This window comes from Gavia stellata, chromosome 17, assembly GCF_030936135.1.
Source record: "Gavia stellata isolate bGavSte3 chromosome 17, bGavSte3.hap2, whole genome shotgun sequence".
Lineage (NCBI taxonomy): Eukaryota > Metazoa > Chordata > Aves > Gaviiformes > Gaviidae > Gavia > Gavia stellata.
Window position 1 is genome coordinate 1,520,293 of NC_082610.1, and position 19,071 is coordinate 1,539,363.

Genomic DNA, 19,071 nt, shown 5'->3' on the forward strand with positions numbered 1-19,071 from the left:
GGTGACCCAGTTGGAGCCGCGGGGGCCGGAGCCGGAGCCGGGTGGGGCTCCCTCACGGCGGCGGGCGGCGGCGGCGGAGGCTCCTCCCCGCTCCGCGGAAAGTTTGGGGGCCGGCCCGCCGCCGGAGCCTCGCCGCGGGGCTGAGCGCGGCCGGCGGCGGCGGGAGCTGAGCCGGGCGCCCGCCGCCGGGGAGCCCCATGCACCGGGCTGCCGGGGCAGCGCCGCGGCGCCATGGGGAACGGCAGCGCCGGGGCCGCGCCCTGCAACGGCACCGCGCCACCGCCGCCGCCGGCGGGCGGCCACAACATCGCCGCCCTGGTGCTGGGCATCGTCCTCATCCTGCTCATCGTGGGCGGCAACGGGCTGGTGTGCCTCAGCGTCTGCACCGAGCGGGCGCTGAAGACCACCACCAACTACTTCATCGTCAGCCTCGCCGTCGCCGACCTGCTGCTCGCCCTCCTCGTCCTGCCCCTCTACGTCTACTCCGAGGTGAGGCTGCCCGGGGGGGCACCGGGCTGGAGGGGGCACCGGGGGGACGGGGGGTTGTGGCTGTGGTGCCCGGGGATCCTGAAGGTTACAGGGCTGCGGGGCGGGATCGGCAAGAGACCGCGTACCGAGGGTTAAAGCCCCTCTCCGGCTTTGCTCCGCGCCTCCGTCCCCCCGGTTCGGGAGCGCCACCGCCGCCGCTCAGCCCCTCGGGACAGCCCCTGCCCTCGGCTGCGCTGCGGGGCTGCGTGTGCCGCTTTCAAACCGCCGCGGCTTTTCCCTCCGAGCCTCCCATGGCAGCGCAAAACCGCTGCAGGACCACGAGTGATGGGACCGGCAGCCGGTTTAGTGCGAGTTCCCGGGCTCCCCCCTCGGCCTCCCGGGAGACTGCCGAGCTGCAAATGCACCGAGTGGAGATGCACCGGGGGGTCTGCCCCGGGACGGGGCAGCAGCTCTGGGGAGCCCTTGCGTGCACATTTCCCAGGTCGCCGTCAGCAAATGGTTAGGAAGGGACAGAGAGCTCCTGTGCTGTGCTCTGTCTGGTGTAAGGTGAGCAGGTTTTGGTGATAAGAGGGATCTTTAGCCAGGAAACAGGCTTCCCTGTCGAGTTGAGTAGGGGAAGCTGTCCTTTTAGGGAGCTAGATGGGATTTGGTCACCCTATGTCAAGGTGACTTTGGTCAGCTTGCTTCAGGGCTCCTCCTGGCCGGTTCTCTGGTTCGCACAGGCCTGACCCTGCATGCGATGGTGGTCATGGAGAGCCACCTCGGGGGACTTTGGGTCAGGCTTTCTGTTCGCCTCCAAAGCCTGTTCAGCTCCAAGACTGTGACAGCTGAGGGAGAGAAAAACAGGAGCTCCTGAGGTTGAGTGGGTTTGCATCGCTCTCTGCCTCTCTGTAAAAGGGAGATAAATGTTTACTGCCAGGGGACTGATAATGCCTTGAGATTGCAGGGAGATTTGTTGGACTGGGGCAAGGAGGCTCGCTAGAGCCTGCCCGGTGGTACCAGCCAGCGGCTCTTCCCCTGCCCAAGTGGATGAAAGCACCCACAGGCCAAAATAGCAGCTGTTTTGCACCTGCCCTTGCGGTAGCTGGTGGTGCGGAAGAAAGAGGAGTCCTCTTCTTTCCAGGTGTGGGGAGAGCCAGCACCAGCACACAGCCTTGTGCCCAGTGAGCAGCCCCAGCAAGCTGTAGTCTGGGGACTGGGGGGGGTGTCAGGCGAACCTCGCGGTTTCTGATAGCCACATGATTTGTAAGGTGGTGGCTTAAGTGCTTCCTCCGGGAGTGAAAGGGGCTGTCCCCGTGAGTGAGACCGAATGGTGTTCCCATCCTTGAAGGCAGTGTTCAGGCCTTAGCATCTCCCCTTCTCTCCCACGCCAGGGCTGCTGCTCAGCGCCTGACTGGAATGGGCCTATACTTTCTTAAGCAAGGCAAGCTGCGGATTAGAGCTTAGGATGCTTTTAGCCTCTCTACCTGGTCCTAGGATTTTGCAGGACGTTGTGACCTCTCTGGAGGCAGAGGTATTCTGGAGGGACAGGTTCAGCTGGGGACCCGTAAGAAGAACCAGTGAAGAACAGGAGCATTAGATTCCCCTCTCTCTTTCCACCGCACTGACAGGAGCTCCCCCGTGCTGTTTGGTTTTGGTGGTTTTGCTTTTCCCTCGTTAACTCAATTCTGGTGGTTAGAAAGCCTCCGTCTTCATCATTCTTCTCAGCTACTTCTTGCTAATTTGGATTCCCTTTTTTTTTCTTGCTCTTTCTGCTGTCTCCCTATGTCTCCAGTTCCCGATTCTGTGGGCAGACACACACACCAGTGTGGTTTCCTCTAGCCTGCAGGCTTGAGTTTTGCTGGCATATGTTAAATCATACAATCATAGAATGGTTTAGGTTGGAATGGACCTTAAAGAACATCTCATTCCAACCCTCTGCCACAGACAGGGACACCTTCTACTAGACCAGGTTGCTCAAAGCCCCGTCTAACCTGGCCTTGAACACTGCCAGGGTTGGGGCATCCACAGCTTCTCTGGGCAACTTGTTCCAGTGCCTCACCACCCTCACGGTGAAGAATTTCTTCCTAATATCTAATCTAAATCTATTCTCTTTCAATGTAAAGCCATCACCCCTTGTCCTATCACTACAGGCCCTTGTAAAAAGTCCCTCTCCGGCTCTCTTGTAGGCCCCTTCAGGTATTGAAAGGCTGCTAGAAGGTCTCCCCAGCACCTTCTCTTCTCCAGGCTGAACAACCCCAACTCTCTCAGCCTGTCTTCATACGAGAGGTGTTCCTCTCCTGTGTGTTATTATGGGTTATGGGGTTATGTGAGGCTATGTGGGTTAACATACTCTGGGGTACCTCTGAAAATGCTTCCACCTGGGCATGAGTATTGTGGGTCTTTCCTTGGGTACCACAGGCATCCCACAAACTCTGGATGCTCAGGCAACAGGCGTTCAGCCCTGTAAGAGCTTTAGAAACCTGGGCTGTCCAGCCTGTGCCTTAGCTATGATGATACTTTGTGTGTTCACTTCCATAGCTATTCATAAGCATCAGTTATGTGGTGTAATTCTTCCACATCTTTGCACTCAGGATATTAAACAACAGGGAATGAAGGTGGTGTATGACAGAATTGTCTTTCCCTCCAACTTCTGCAGGCTTTCAGAGGTGTAAGAGACCCTGTAAAAAGAGCGTGCACCAGGATCTGCACTCTTCCCACTCAGCGGTCATGCGCAGAGTGGATGTGGAAGGTACCGTACAGGTGTGGAGTGAAAGGCAGCTCTGTGCAGCAATCACAGCCTCCCTGAGCAGGCAATGGGGTTTTGAAATGGAGGGCAGCTTAGGCTGTTGTCTGGGTTGAAGCAGTACCCATTTCGTGCCTGGAAGTTTCTCAGTGGGCTCAGAGCCCACAGTGCCCATGTTAATTTTTAATAATGTCCTATATTTGGTGCAGGATTTGCAGCTCATTTTGTTCTGAAATATGCTAAGGAAAAGTGAGAGTAGCCATTGAGTCAGTGCCAGGGGACAGAATTTTTGTGGTTTGTTTTTTTTTTTTTCTTAGAGGCAAAAGCGAAAACTGTAGATCAGAATCAGACACTCAGGCAGGGGGTGCAGAGTGTAGTGATTGTTGGTTTGATTTCAGCTTGTATTTCGTAGAATTGCATTTAGCCACTGAAAATGCAGCACGGACAATCCTGAATGTTCAGTTCAACCTTTATTCTTGGTGTGGGTTTTTTTGTTTGGCTGGGTTTTTTAACTTTAGTACAGCTCCTGAGAGAGTAAAGATGGACTTTGAGGGCTTATTGGAAAACTTGAAAACCGGCTGAGAGGGTGTTTTTTTGCTTCTTGTTTAGCAGGAACAGAACAATAAACTCTGACCACTTCCTTCATTCAGCAGGAGAAGCTTTGTCATCTTGTGCTTTTTTCCTGTGAGATGGCTTCTTGTGTTAGGTTTTTGGAAACATCCCTCCCAGTCAGGGCTTTAGAAGACAGCTGGAGGGATTTAAACTTTGGAGGTGACATCTGACATCCCCACAAAATGACAGATCTCGCACAAGCTTCAGTGGGGACGGGATTCCCTCCTGTGAGATGTGGATTATCCTTTGCTGCTGTTCACAGAAGCCTGAGCACAGTGGGAGAGGCCTTGATCTTGACTGTTATTGCTAGTTGTTAAGAAAGCTTATTCCAACGCATTTGTTGACACATACTCTCCTTTTGAATTTCTGAAAGAGCCCAGGTAACTTTTTGTCACAGCTAAACTCAGTCCATGGTGAGGATTCAGAGGTCTTGGCTGTAGGAAGCCAAACTGTGTGTTAGTTCTCTGGATGTCCCTTGTTTGTACCTGCAAGGTTGGAGGACTGCTGAAAGCAGGTGCTAGACAAGGGGGAAATTGGTGTGTGCGGTCACAACTGTTTCTTTTCGGTACCATTTCACAGTCACCGCAGTCTTGACTGGAACCAAAGCTTGGCAGAAGGGCAGGGAAATGGGCCATCTAATGCAAACCTCCTCCAGTCCTGTCCTCACACCGCAGCTTATGCAAGAAGCACCACGGTGCTGCGATGGCTTTCTGATGGTGAGCAGGAGATGGTGTCTATTACTCCCGGCCAGTTGTGGTCCTGTTGCACCAGGCTCCCTCAACGCGTGTAAAAATGGACAGTCCCCGGCTGAGAGACCTTTCTTTGGAAATAGGCCAGCGGTGTAGGAAATCAGTGTCTCCCAGTGAACTGGAGCCGTGTGGCTCTCTCCAGGCGTGCAGGAAAGCCTGCAGACCTCTTCTCCCCACAGACCAGTCTTCTCTGTGCGAGATGAACGTTTTCCCCCGAGTCCTGCCCTGTCCTAAATCTCTCTCCAGTGTTCACTGTGCATTGTTGGGAGTTCTTCAGGCTGTATGTCTTTCCTCATTAATTTGTCCTGTCAAATTAGCAGCTCAAGTTAACGCTTGGGGCCTTAACGAGAGTGTTAAAACTGATGTTACGAAGCTGGCCTTCCATAAATCCAATGTTGCTGTCATTTGTCAGTTCCGATCCTCCACAACCTGATGTAACCAAGAACCACCCTATGGATGGGAAGGGAAGAAACATCAGCTTTCCAGTGGCTTAAAGCATCCGTTTCCAAACTGAACAGCTCCTGAGACTGTGGACATGAGGTGAATTCCTGACAGGGCGGTGTTTACAGCCAGTTTCTCTTCTGCAGAAACACACTATCTTTTAAGAAAAACAGATGAACTTCTGTACCCTGATCTTTCCTCATTCTGTTTGGAGTGCTGGTTTGGATGGAAGTGGCTTAGTGCTGCTTGCCGTTTGTCTTGTTAGCTGCTACACGGGGGTGACTGAGCCGATGGGCAGGTATCAGTATGTACACAGGCAATCATACGCCAAATCATAGCGTGGTGATGCAGATGTGCCCAACGCTGTCCACTCAACTTATTCAAACACGGAACAAAGACATGTTCTAGTGTTTGCCAGTTGTTAATTACCACACAGCAGGCTGCCCTGATATGCAGAAGGCACTTACTTTCTACCTTGCTTGGGAATCTCAGCTCTTAGCAGTATGACAGGGAGAGGTAGAAGAACACAGGGAAGGTAGATTGCTCTTCTGCAGTGGCCTTGTCTTTCTGATGAGAATGTGAAGTGCTCTCCTAGCAATCAATCCAGTGCCAGTAAGGCAAGGATGATGGGAAGCAAGGGGGAAGGAGGTGGCCTGGGACACTCCCAGAGGTCCACGATAATTCCTCAGGAGCAAAGCCTTGCTTTTGTGTGAAGAGAGGCTGGGAGAAGATACCAGAGTCTGCCTGGAGCACTGATAGCACTGAAAACGGGGGTTATTGCTCCCCTGAGACAGTGAGGACACATGAGAAAGCAGAGCCATGAGGTGCTGTGGAGGTACTGCAGATACCTTTAGGCTCTGAATGGCTTTGCCCACTAGAAATCTGCAGAGAGGGAGCTGCATGGCTACAAAGGCTTGTCTTTTGTGTTTAACGGCTTCCTCTGCCCAAAGACTCTCTGACAACGGCAGGAGCCACAGCAGCGGTTTATATAGGCCTCATTAACTGGAGACATTCTCAGCAATTAAGGCAGGCGCCAGGCTGAGCAGCTTCCACTCTTGTACTCTGCTGTAGAGCATATCTCCTACCTGCCTCGCTCTGCAAACCGTTCCTCTGATCAGCTCTCTCCTTAATCCATGCCGAGTGCCTGAGCTGTGAAAGGGGTCTGATCCAGGAAGGTGCTGGCAGGAGCGGTGTAAGGCATGGTTATGTAAACATCTTTGCCACTAAGATCTGTGTAATTGATTACGAAAAAGAGGGAACAGTTTTAGCGGCTCTGCGTGTTTACCCGGCTCCTACAGGTCAGGGAAGATGAGTCTTTCCAAGCAGGCTCTCTGCCCCGCAGATCCTCAGAGCGATAGAGCAGCCAGTACTAATTACACAAGCTGTTTTCTTGGTGGAGATGATGCCGTTCTGCAGAAAACTTCCAGGGTGTCAGTGTACCACTGGTGTAGAAAGATCTCTTTTTTGCAGCATGTCGTGTGCCTGCGATGCAGCTCTTCTGATCAGAGACCAGATCTCTGCCCTCCAAATTTTCTGTGGCTCTCTGTGAACGTGTGACATCCGTTTTTGCAGAAGTATTTGAGATTAGCCTTTCCTGGAATCTTACAGCTTTAGTGGAAATAGATGTCCTTCTAGGCCTGGCTGAGGTCTGAGCCAGACAGCCTCTGCACAAAATGCTGGGGAGGTGATACAGGCCAGCAATTATAAACCAGTGCTAAGGATTTTATTTTCCGTGATCAATAATGGGGGGGAGGTATCTTTGAATTTTGGGCCCTCATAATGTCTCAGGTGGATGACCAGACTTGCTTGTCATTTCTGAAAAACCTTGACCTCAATGATTTAAGTCAAGAAAGGATGTTAGAGCGGACGTGAGGCCATCTTTGTCTTGTGTCCCAGTCCCTCTCCTTCCTCTCCCCTTGCAGGTTGCGTTGTGTCTTCTGGAGAATGTAGCAGTCGTCAAGGCTCATTAAAAAAGACCCAGAGTCAGCTTCTTGTGGGCGTTTGGAGAATTCTTTGATTCGGATGCTGGCTTTCGCCCACTTGCAAGGCTTATTACTCTTCTGATTGGTGTCATAGCCTTCTCAGCAGGCCTGGGCTCTTAGGTTTAGCACTTTCAGTCTCTCCATGCTATGTGCTTGAGCCATGGCCTCGTTGAGGGCAGGCGGGTGCTTGTTGGGAAATTCAGCTGCAGGCTGCTGTGGCCCGGGTATCTTATTTCAGATGCCAAAGACCAAAGGATCACTTTGTGCGCTCCGCTTCTTACTGAGCCTGGTTGCAGGGCTGGCAAGAGAGGCAGGTATGAAGCTGCCGTGTGGTGCCATGCAGAAGCGTGTGGCAGGACTGAGACAAAGGCTGTTATCATAGGAAATAGGACTAAAACCTTCGGCCCTGTCCTGGCTCATGCCCTTGGGAGCACTGGCAGTGTAAGAGCTCTTCTGGCATCAGGCTTGTTTGCAGGAAGGCAGATTTTTTCTTACAAATTGGCTGTGCGTAGGAATAGGGACATCAAAATGACCTGAGCCAGGAAGGCAGCCCGCAAGGGTGTTTGAGAAGTCAAGTCTGTCTCCTGCCATCCACCATCCTATAAAAATCTCTTCCATAACCTGTTTGTATTCTTTGTAAGAAGCAGCTGGATTTGTTCCTCCTCTGCGCATAGTGGTTGATCCAGAACCTAAGTGCTGTTTGTAGTGAGATATTGGTATTTTGTAAGAGAGCACAGTGGCTGCATGTGAACTTGCTGGCATTGCCAACCTTGGTCGGCTAAACAAGCAGCCAGTCTGCACCTGGAATACCTCTTGGAAAGGGGTTTGGCTTGCGTCCAGCACGGCAATCACTATCACCTTCCTATATCACAGAATCACTAAGGTTGGAAAAGACCTGTAAGATCATCAAGTCCAACCACCAACCCAACCCCACCATGCCCAATAAACCATGTCCCGCAGTGCCTCGTCCATCACGTTCCAGTCATGGTGACTCCACCACCTCCCTGGGCAGCCTCTTCCAGCGTTTCACCAACCCTCCTTGTCTGCCACGAAGTGCTGAGCTAAGGGCAGAGTTGCCACACACGTACAGTTTTCCATCTTCTTCCAGGAGGTGATGCTTGGAGGTTTCGAGTGTGGTAGTTAATACGCCAAACCTCACCTATTTAAGGCTCACACTATATTCTCGCCAGAGCTGTGCAGAGCATGTCATCAGTCTTAGAAAAGTCGTAGCAGGTAAGCTGGCTTGTGAGGTTATATTTGCAGCTTTATTTTGTTAAGGGAGACAGCTTGTGTAGACCGTCTGTTTTGCTGTGCAACTAGCTGTCTGTGTCTTCTCAGCACCAGCACGACTGATCATGCATCGCTGGAGAAAAACAAGGGGCCTCGTGCTGGAAAAGCAGAGAATGAAAAAAAGCCAATGAAAGTGGAGTTGCTCTGGAGCACTTCTTAAAGGCAGCTCGAGCTGTTCATGATCCCTAAAGCTTTACGCTGTGTACCTTGATGGGCTAATCTTCTGCAGCCTCCTGTAATTAGGTACCACTTAATCACATGACCCAGCAAAGCCAGCTATGCCTCTAATCCAAAGTCACTCACCCATCAGAGAGGTTCTTGGCACATCTTGCTAAGGTGGGCAGGAAAGAAACATGGTACAATGGCAAGTCCTCTCCCAGCACTTTCCCCCCAGTCAGAGTCTTGGGGGGTGGTGGGGAAAGGGAAGAGTTTGTCGCATTTTCTGAGTGCCCAACTTGAATCTCACCGCAAAGGCGGTGTCCTCTGAAGGTGCTGCAGCCTGAGAGCTCTTGTCCTTTTCAGAATCAATTAGTTCTCCAAAATCACAAACAGGTTTCGAAAAACTGTAGCCCAGAATCAAATTTTCTCTCTCATAAGCTGAATGGAACTTGTCAGGATCCCAGTGAGCTTGGCAAAAATTTGAGGGTTGTTTTTTTCTGATTCAGCTCCCGAATTCAGTTTGGGGTGGCTGATGGAGAAAAGGCTGGATGAAGCATTCAGGTCTGAATCCAGCCCTCCCCTGGAGGCTTGGGCTACCTCTCAAGGAGATGGCTATATAAAAATAGCCAAACAGTTTCTTCAGAGTCTACTTTGGCTTTACAGCTCCACTAATCATAATCCTGTGCGTGACATCATTACTGCCTGATATTAATCCTTGCCGAGCTGCCTGCCCCCTGTTCCTGGCAGGGCTTTCTGCACTCACCCAGCGTTAGGTGGAGAGCATTACCCACGCGGCTCCGTTTTGTGTGCTGGGGTGAATGAAACCAGAACCTATTGTTTAGCGTCTATACACGAACAAATTTATACCCACCTCCTGAGCCGTGCACAAGGCCAGCAAAGTTAGACTATACGAGCACTGGCTGACTGTTGCCATAAGTTTGCTTTGGAGAGAGACTGGAGAGCGGCGGTGGGGTAGAGGTGGAAGTGCCAGGCTTACCCCGGAGGTACCCTGGCTGTGAGCCTTGGGGAGCGCTGCTGCTCAGGGCTGGGCGGGCACGGCTGCACCGCTCCCGCAGCGCAGGCGTCTCCTGGGAGGACCTGCCGCCGGTTTGGTCTCCAGCCTCGGTCGTGTTACCCACGTGGAAGTGCTGGGAGGTGGCACCTGCCTCTCTGGGCGGCTCGCTTTTGGGTTAGACTAAACAGAAGCCCTTTTCCCTGCTTCTCCTGTTTTAGAACCAAATACAGCAGCGGTCTAATTATTTCTCTTCTTGGCTTCATCCCATCACTCCTCACTTTGCACTGGCACATGGGTGGAACTCCTCTCCCTGCCCTTGGCACCTCCTGCGCTGTCCCCATGCCGGGTGCCAGGCGTTTCCCTCGCTCTCCCAAGACGCCGAATTGCTTTTTTTGGCTCCCCACTCTTGTTTCTTAACAACTGCCTCCCCAGGTCGGTCAATATTTTTCTGGTACCAACATGCTTATTATGGAGCTAATGCAAGAGCACAGCGGCAGGGATCGTGCTGCTCAGCTGGGCCGCTGTCTGTCTGTCTGTCTGTCCATCTGTCTGTCCGTCTGCCTGGGGAACGAGCGCAGCCCCCACAGGCTCTGCAGGCTGAGGGCTCCCCGGGCGGGGCAGCTCAGCCTCTTCTCTCTGCTTGTCAGCAGTTCACGTATCCCTGTCTAACAGCTATTTCCTAAATGGGAATACATAGTCTGTAATAATATATTGCGTATGGTTTATGTATTTTACTACATCTTACGCTAATACAGGGTACATAATACAGACATTATTTATATATGTTCTGTATTATATTGTTATATATTGATGCACTGTGTAATACATAATACATTGATAAAGTATATTGTTAAAGATATATTATAGGTATATCAAATAGAAGAAAGTCCCTGGGTTTGCCTGTGCGGGTGTGAGCGCATCGACAGGTCTCTGCCTGCCCTGAACAAGCTCATGGGGGTAACGGCACGTTGGCACGGAGCAGGAATGGGCTTGAGCTGACACTTTTTCTGCATCAGCCTGAAAAGTGCTTTAATGGTAAAGCAATGGGCTGGTTTTACAACTGGCAAGATGAGCGCTCAGTTGGAACAAACTTCTGTAAGTAGTTTTTGGTGGCTGTGCTAGTTTAAGCCATGGCTGTCCTTCCTTCTGTCCTCGGCCCCAGGCTGTGCAAAGAGTCTGTGCCACTGGTTGGGAGAAGACCCAGCTGAAAATCGGGTCTCACGGTGCCTGTAGTGAAGGGTGTAAGTAGCCTCTTGCGAACGCCGGACTCCCAGCCCCTGCTCTGAGGTGCTCCACCGCTCTGGGAGCAGCACCCTGTGCCAGCCGCGATGCGAGGGCAGCTTTAGATCTGAAAGTACCTTTAGCTCCTCTTTCAGCCATAGTGGGGCTGAAACAGGGTAATGCTTAGGAGGAACAGCACCACCTCAAAATACGATTTGTCTGAACCTCAGGGAGGAGGATTCTTTGCCTGGCAAGTGAAATACATGCTCCATTCCAAAAAAAAGACCCTCAGACAGCTCAGACCTGTCCTTCAGGGGAGCTTGTGCATTTCTTGCTGAGCTCGTCTTATTTCTTGCCAGAAAACCTCTCCCTGTTCCCAGGCAGCACTACTGCTTTGTGCCCTGCTCCTTACAGAAACAGCACACAGGCCCAAGACATGGTTACAACAGATACAAGAGGCTCGGTTTGTTGTGCCTGGAACTGAGTGTTTTTTACAAGAATTTAATTTGGAGTCAGTGCTTGCAGACCACACGCAGTGGTGTGGCTTCTGAGTGGAGTGAGACGACAGAGCTTTATAGGAGTTTGACGCAGGGGAACGAGGGAGCCTTTATTCCTCTCAACTGCTAAACTAGGATGAAGGGATTCAGCTTGAGCTGAGTGGCGTTTTGAGCCTCTCTTTTACTGTCAGGGAAAAACAAAAAGGCACCCTCTCTTGTACTAAAATTAGAATTTTATAAAAATTCCATTTATGGTCTTATCCTAGAGGCAGTTGTCCTGCTGCGAGGAAGGGAAGCTGACGGTCAGTGCATCAGCTTTGGATGGAAGAGAGTCTGGGCAAGTGTTTGGTGCCATGTGCTGAAGAAGGGTTTAATGGAGCCTGCCTTATTTCTGTGCTCCTTGAGCTTTTCCTTCCATTCCCATTTTCCGAAAGCCGGGTTCACAGCACACTGCTGAGCAAACATTCCTGTTTCACAAGGTGGTATTGACAAACCACAAACCCTTGGGCATTTTCTGGCTTTGTTGGGGGTTTTTTTGAGGATTATTTAGATTTTCAACTGATATCTTTTGTATAGTAGAGTCACCACTACCAAGTAATACAGACCAATGACACATGTTTGGTCACATCCTCTCGCTGGCAGCACTTCTGCTTTGCCCTGGGTGCCTGCAATTGTAGAGAGAGAACAAGAGATTATATCTGACTAGCTTGAACGTAGTCTCAAGAGGCTGGCCTTGCGCTTAGCGTGACAGAAGGGGACAGTTCTGTAACACAGAAACGATTCACATCGTCTGCAAACAGGACATTGGAGCAGATCGGACGTGAAAAATGGAAGAGGAGCTTTGTGCTCTGTCACTTGTTGAAGAGCCTCTCCCTGCTTCCTCGGTGGCCGGCAGCTAGTGATGCTGCAACGAACGCTTAGCCCTGTATTACTGGGGAGATTTTGGGGTAGCGAGTTTGAGTTTGGGGGTTTTGAGCTGCTGGCTGTCACTCTGCACTAACCGAAGGCCACGGGCTGCCCTGCGTCCATTATTCTGCCCAGCACGACTTGCTTGGCCACGCTGATGGTCTGTGAGCTCAATGCTCCAGCCAGGCCAGAACTGCGGAGCCCTAAGCAAGCTGTGAGCTCTTGAGTGGGGCTAATTCCTGTGTGCCACTGCTTTGCTGGAAGGGGAGTATCGTGCCGAGGGCAGGACGGCTCAACTTCAGGCTGCTTGTTTGAAGGAAAACGTGAGTGGCTGAGGCATCCGGGCACGGAGTCATTTCGTGTCATTTTAAAGGCAGTGGGACATGGCATCTGCTGACCCCGGGGATCTTTTCAGTTCCAGGGAGGCGTGTGGTCCCTCAGCACGGTGCTGTGCGATGCCCTGATGACCATGGACGTGATGCTGTGCACGGCCTCCATCTTCAACCTCTGTGCTATCAGTGTGGATCGGTAAGTGCCTTCCTCCTCCTCATGCCAGAGGAGGGAGCGCTGTGTCCTGGCATCACGCTGCTTCTGTGCACGCCCTTGCAAGGGTCCCATGCAGGGAGGCTGGATCCCGTTCTCCCCTGAGGAGGGTGTTCTGCCCTACCATCCTCCCCCATCACCAGCTTTGTGTCCCATCAGTGTCCTTTGTTGGCCAAGCTGACAGCACAGTTGTGTGACGAGGCCAGAGCTGTCCCTTTGGGTGCTCTTCTGAGGGGGGAGACTGGTTGTAGCCCAGGCCTTGGCTATGGAAGTAAATTAATAGGGGGAAAGGACAGTGGCAAGCAGCTTTGGGACCACTCACTTACGTTACCAGTGGTGACACCACCGTACTAGGACTGACTCACCTGGGGCCTGTATTGGCAGGTTTATTGCTGTTTCAATCCCACTGAACTACAACCGGCGACAAATCGACCTGCGGCAGTTGATCCTTATATCCACCACCTGGATATTCGCCTTTGCTGTAGCATCCCCAGTCATATTTGGCCTCAACAACGTCCCAAACCGGGACCCCAGCCTGTGTCAGCTGGAGGATGACAACTACATCGTGTACTCCTCCATCTGCTCCTTCTTCATCCCTTGCCCCGTCATGCTGGTGCTCTACTGCGCCATGTTCCAAGGACTCAAGCATTGGGAAGAAGCCAGGAAGGCCAAGCTAAGGGGCAGCATCTACGGGGCCAACAGGAAGCTGTATCACCCCTCAACCTTTATTGAGAGAGAGCAGACCAGACTGGAGCCAGAGGAGTGCAACCCTTACGCCCGCTCTGCCCACCCTGGGGACTATGTGATGAACAATGGGATCCAGACTCTCTCCTACCCACACCTCAAGTACCCACACCCAGGACACAGTCGGAAGCGGGCCAAGATCAACGGCCGGGAGCGGAAGGCCATGCGGGTGCTGCCTGTCGTTGTCGGTGAGTAGCAGTCGGTGGTGGTTGGGGAAGGGTGGGAAACGTGCCGCATTGTCCTACAGCGGGGTTCAGCCTGGCAGGACTTGTTTGAACCTGGCGAAGTGAACACACGCTTTGCGGGCTCCTCTGCCTGGAGCCAAGCTGCCCGGGCATGGGTGCTCGGGCAGCAATGACAGCTGTCATGCTGAGGACCATGCTTTCTCCTTGCTGGAGGTGGTGAGGGTGAGATAAAAGCCACCTCCCTCTTGTTCCACCTCCCCAGTGCCGTGTCTTTGGCCCTCCTCCCTCTCCGTCACGTGCGGACTTGTTTTAACACCCACCCTCCCCTTGTTCCTGAGGAACAGCCTGGTTGTGGCTTAAGAGCTGCCGTACCCATCTCTCCTTGTGAGAGGATGTTATCCAGTGAACATCTCAGATTCCCGTTGAGCCAGAGTAATGCCAACAAACCCCACCCCTGGGAAAGAACATATGTACAGAGTTTATAATCCAGCCTTTTCTTCACGATAAACCTGTGACACCTGACATCTTAAACGCGAGTCCAAAACGATGCATAACTTAGACTTTTCATCAACGTTTAGGACGAGAAAGACATCCTACATTTTTTGTCTGGGCGTAAGCCCAGCTCTACCTGTCAGCACATCTGCTGCTTTTCCCTAAGCATGCTGAGCTGCCTCCATCCTTGTTTGGCCCAGGCTGCATTTGTTAAATGAAACCCTTTTTTAACACTCACATCACTTTCTCTCTTTAATGTTCTTCTGCCAGGTGCTTTCCTCTTCTGCTGGACACCTTTTTTTGTGGTCCACATTATGAGGGCTCTCTGCAAGTCCTGCACCATTCCCACTCAAGTCACCAGCACTGTCACTTGGCTGGGTTACGTCAACAGTGCTCTCAACCCCATCATTTATACCGTTTTCAACGCAGAGTTCAGGAACTTCTTCTGCAAAGTCTTGCACCTCTTCTGCTGAGCCCACCGGAACTGGTGGGGAGAAGGAAAGACCAGGCTATTTTTTGTATAGTTCATTAAAGATCTATTTCTGCCTAAGGTCTGCTGTCTTTGTTGGGGAGGAGGGAAGGAGGAGAGATGGCAGATAAAGGATGCTGGTTCCCAGCCCTTTGTAATAAGGAGTTACAGGTGAGTAGCAGATACAGCTCTGGTACTCTCCCCACTGGAAACTGCAGGCCTAGCCACTTTTTTAACACCTGGTGCTTGACATAAGTGGCAAGAGCCACCACAAGCCAGCAGGGATGCTTCTCAGAACAGCTCCTGCTTTGGATGTAAGTGTTTGGTCTGGTTTGGGCTTCTCTTAGCTGGCACTGAGCAAAGTAAAACACCCTCACCCCCACCACGATCCAGGGAGGCAGGAGAGCTTTGGAGCTTGCAGCTGCTCTGGCCCCGAGAGTTGCAGATAGATTCCCTGCTCTCCCCCCTGCACGGGGGAATCCTCCCAGCTCCGTCTCAAGAAGCGTTCCTGAAGGAGCGCTCCCTTACTGCAGCCCGGCCTGGCAACGGCCCACCTCCACCAGCTCCGTATGATTTAAACCATGAGAACAAACCAAGCTCGTGAGCACAGAGCCAAACCGAGCCCTGCTGACGCACGCTGGGACACGCCGAGCGTCTCCCACAGCTGGGCTGCCCCCTTCTCCCCGGCAAAGCCCCCGGGGGTGCGGGAAAGGGCAAGTGCAGCAATTCATCCGTCTTCAGCCCACTTCAGTTCAGAAGTGGCTCTGGGCAGAGCTTTAGCCCGGCACAGATTGATGAGGACCATAAATTATATTTTTTCGCATCATTTTACTCGCAAGCCTGGTGGTCCTGGGGCAGGGCCCCAGGTGCTGCTTGAGCTGCTTTTAGCTGGCTCTGGGCCTGCCACAGGCTCTCCTGGCTGCTGGGGTGGCATTCACAGGGCTGTGAGATAACATGGACGGGAGTCGGGGTTAGTCGGGGTTAGTCGGGGTTAGTCGGGGTTAGTCGGGGAAGGCTGTTAAGCTGTTTTCCCAGATGTTCACATGCCAGATGCAAGTGTACCTACTTGTGCAACCTCCTTTCCCCTTACCCTTCATAGTTTTAAATCCAAAGACTGATTTTACTCATGTTTGACAAGAGGACATTAAGGTCCTACAAAAAAAAAACAACCAACCAAACAAAATGGCCCTGCCCAGTATTCCTAACCCCGCCTGGGGCAGGAAGGCTGGCCCCGGCTGAGAAATGCCAAACTTTGCCCAAGACCCAGAGCAATCTGGCGGGACTGCTGTGGGGTAGCACTGCTGTGTAATCCCACAGCTTGAAGTGCAGTGGCCTCTCCCAACGCACTAGAAAGACAGTTACTGCTTATCCCAGGCAGCAGCATCTGACTGATGAGGAGACCCCAGGATGACTGAGGGCTCGCAGCCACCTCACTCGTTACCAGCGCACAAAACGGCGTTCTTGCCATGCTAATTGTTGTATTTTCCCTGCTTGGGGATGGTGACGGGTTGCGCTGAGGCACCGAACACACAAGGCCAGCGAGGGTGAGAGTCGTAAGGGCCTTGTGAGAGTGCATGCGGCTGCCCAGCTGTAAGTTCGGATTTACCCATCCAAAGGCACAATGATGTTGCTGCTAGTTCGCCAGAATTCCTTGTCAAGCGGTACAATACCCACCAGGAACCATTTCCAGCCTGCAGGAAAAAAATCCTTTATACCTTTTGGCAAACCTGAGCGCGGTGACACCGGGGGTGGCCAGAGGGAGCAGCTACTGCTGTTCTCTGAGGCTCAGGAGGGAAGAAAATTATTATTGCACAAAACAGCAATCTTCTGAGTAATGATTTTTGTATAGGGTTGTTGCTTTCTGAGGGGTAATTTGTTTGCTTAGAAACAAAAGGAAAAAAGTACTGCAGAGAGGTCTGAAGCTTTTTTGGACTAAGAATCACAATTGTTCGATCAATTTATCATCAACAAACAAACACATTAAATTCCCACAGTGATTCTGTTGTAAATTTTTGAGTTCTGTAGTTTGCCCCAGATACCAGGGCTCTGATGGGAAACTCCCTGAGAGCTTTAATTACAGATGATTCATACCTACAATTTTTTTCATTTAGGAAAGTTGCCCCACTCTCTTCCCATTTTTTTTCCCCTTAAAAGATTCAGTAAAGCAAAAAATCAGACAGTAACCAAGGCTCAGCTATACTTGCCCCAAACTATGTAGTAATGCTAGCAGGGGTCTCGCTCTGTGTTTTAGTTGCTGCCCAGTCACCTGCACAAGCAGGAGAGCTCCAAGCTTGCGTACCTGGTGTCTCAGCTCGCCTCTGCACGTAGCTGTAATTGTCCTTGAAACCACGCAGAGCTCTGCTGCTCCAACCAGCCGTACCGTACGGGGGCTCTCTGTGAGCCAAAGGGGTGAAGCAACAGAAATATTTTCCAACTGAAAGCCATGTTTGACATTGTATGTGCAGCTTTAGCACTCCAAAGGTGCTACTTCAGATCCAGCCTTCGCTGCATTCTAATGCGAGACGCTGCTGTCTCGCCCTCATTTATTCGAGGAGCGACTCAATCCACAGCTTCGCTAGACTGTGACTTGGCAGCCACCGCTGAGAACAGCACCTCTGCTCAGAGACACCAGCGCTAAGGGGGGGTTTGGACTGAAGCAGCGGCACTCCCCGGGCTGGCCCGGCCGCAGCGGCCGTAACCTTGCGCCTGCTCGAGGGTGCTGCTGAGGCAGGTCGCTGAAAACAAACGGGCGGTGTAGCCCCACAGCAGCACGGGGTGTTCACATTCTGCGCTGTTCCACTTAGAACCTTAACAGGCAATAGACGGCGGCAAGAAACCCTGTAAATTAGCTGTATTACTGCGGGCTCAATTAAGACTGTGTTTTCAATTAACTAATTGTCTTTAAGCTTTAGAAAATGGACAATCATAATTTAACAGTGTGAGAAGAAACTATTACAAGTACTGAAGTATTACTCTGGGGAAGCAGGAGGAGTGAGCATTTTGCTATGGCAATCTAAGGAATTGCCTGTTCTTTCCTTGCCAGGAGTTTTACACGGGTAATTTCTGTCCTCATCCTGCTTCCGTTCGTGCTTGGCTTTAAATTAGAGAAGTGTTTCCCTCAGAGGAGGCCGGCAGGCTGCTGCCTTCCCTCTGCCAACGCCGGTTCCTCACCCTCACTGGGCGGCGGTCCCTCCTGTCAACGGTGCTGCCTGCCTGGCCCACCAAGCTCGGCACGAGGAGGAATAACTCTTCCAGTAACAGCCAGAAAGCGACATCCATCAGCTGCCACCGACTGTGCTGGAGACCTGTCACCTGCCGCCACGCAAAGGTCCCGTCTGCTGCCTCTCAGCAGCTGCTGCTGCGGGCAAACCCTACTGAGGGGCACCTCTGAAGAGAGATCTCAGCCATGCAGCAAATGCTCTGAGGTGATAAACCAGCTTCCCTCTCCTTGCAACACATGGAGTGTAACATAACAAGACCCTGAAGATTCACGGAGGAAGGAACGGATTTGTCAGAAACCAGTAGTGTGAGACTCCGGTATTTTCCATCGCATTTTTCTCTTACTACTACTTTCCTGCAACTCCGGATAGAATTTTCTCCTTTTGACAGCATTTATGATGCTGGGTTGGGTCACTGTGATTCAGAGGTGACCCCTCTTGGAGTGTAAGCTAAACAATATTCCTCCTCGCCCACCAGCGCTACACTGGAGTGAATAACCAGACAGGACGAGTAACCCCTCACAGCTGTTATGCCTGAGGCTAAAAAAAACCACCGGAGAGGTGTGGAGAGGTGTGCATGTCTACTGAGACTCCTCCAGCCTGGGGCATTAATCTTCAAACACAAATAAAGGCGCCTGATTAGCCTAAATTATTATTAGTAGTACATTAATAATTAAATATTCTGTTGCAGTGAACGAAGCCAGTAACTTCCTAATGCTCACCACTTCTTTAATTAGCAGCTACTAAATGCCAACGACAGGACAGCACTCTATTAATATGCTCTCGCTTTGGGTTTGATCAGGTCTGATTTTGGCCAGATGGACGCTACGAGCTACAGCCGAAGCACGCCATGTGACGAGACCGCACTTCTCCTGCCGAACAAGCCCATCCCAGCCGGCCTCCTATGGAGATGGAGAGTAAAGACGTGCGTGTAAACGCAGCTGTGTTGCAGCTGCACCAACTCCCGACAGCCACGCTGCAGCCGCTCACTGCATTTATCAGTACAGTAAAGTGCTGCCGGGGGAATTAAACGGCACTGCCGCGCACGCTCATGCTTTCACCGCATTTTATTTAACAACATGGTATTTTTTAAGTGCAGAAGCTCCAATGTGTTCCAAATTTGCCCAGCACAGAGGGAACACAGGAAAAAAAAAGTCCTTCCAATGTCAAACTAAGAACTTGTCCTGACTTTTTCAAGGCAATTAAATAAACGAAATGAAGGTTCGTTTCTTTTTTCAAACCAGAGGTAGGGAGGCACAGGGAGAAGGGAACACTGGCAAATCTCATTGCAGCACCTGCTTTAGATCCATCTCGAGAGAGATGGTGAGATCCCT

The 19,071-nt window shown here is 51.6% G+C and overlaps 1 protein-coding gene across 1 annotated transcript; it reads left to right on the forward strand.

Moving 5' to 3' along the window:
* The first annotated feature begins 231 nt into the window (after positions 1-231).
* Positions 232-14,523, forward strand: DRD4 (dopamine receptor D4). Its single transcript, XM_059825888.1, has 4 exons — positions 232-489; positions 12,502-12,614; positions 13,014-13,561; positions 14,321-14,523. Exons 1-4 carry the CDS (start codon positions 232-234, stop codon positions 14,521-14,523), a joined length of 1,122 nt encoding a protein of 373 aa, XP_059681871.1.
* The last annotated feature ends 4,548 nt before the right edge of the window (positions 14,524-19,071 follow it).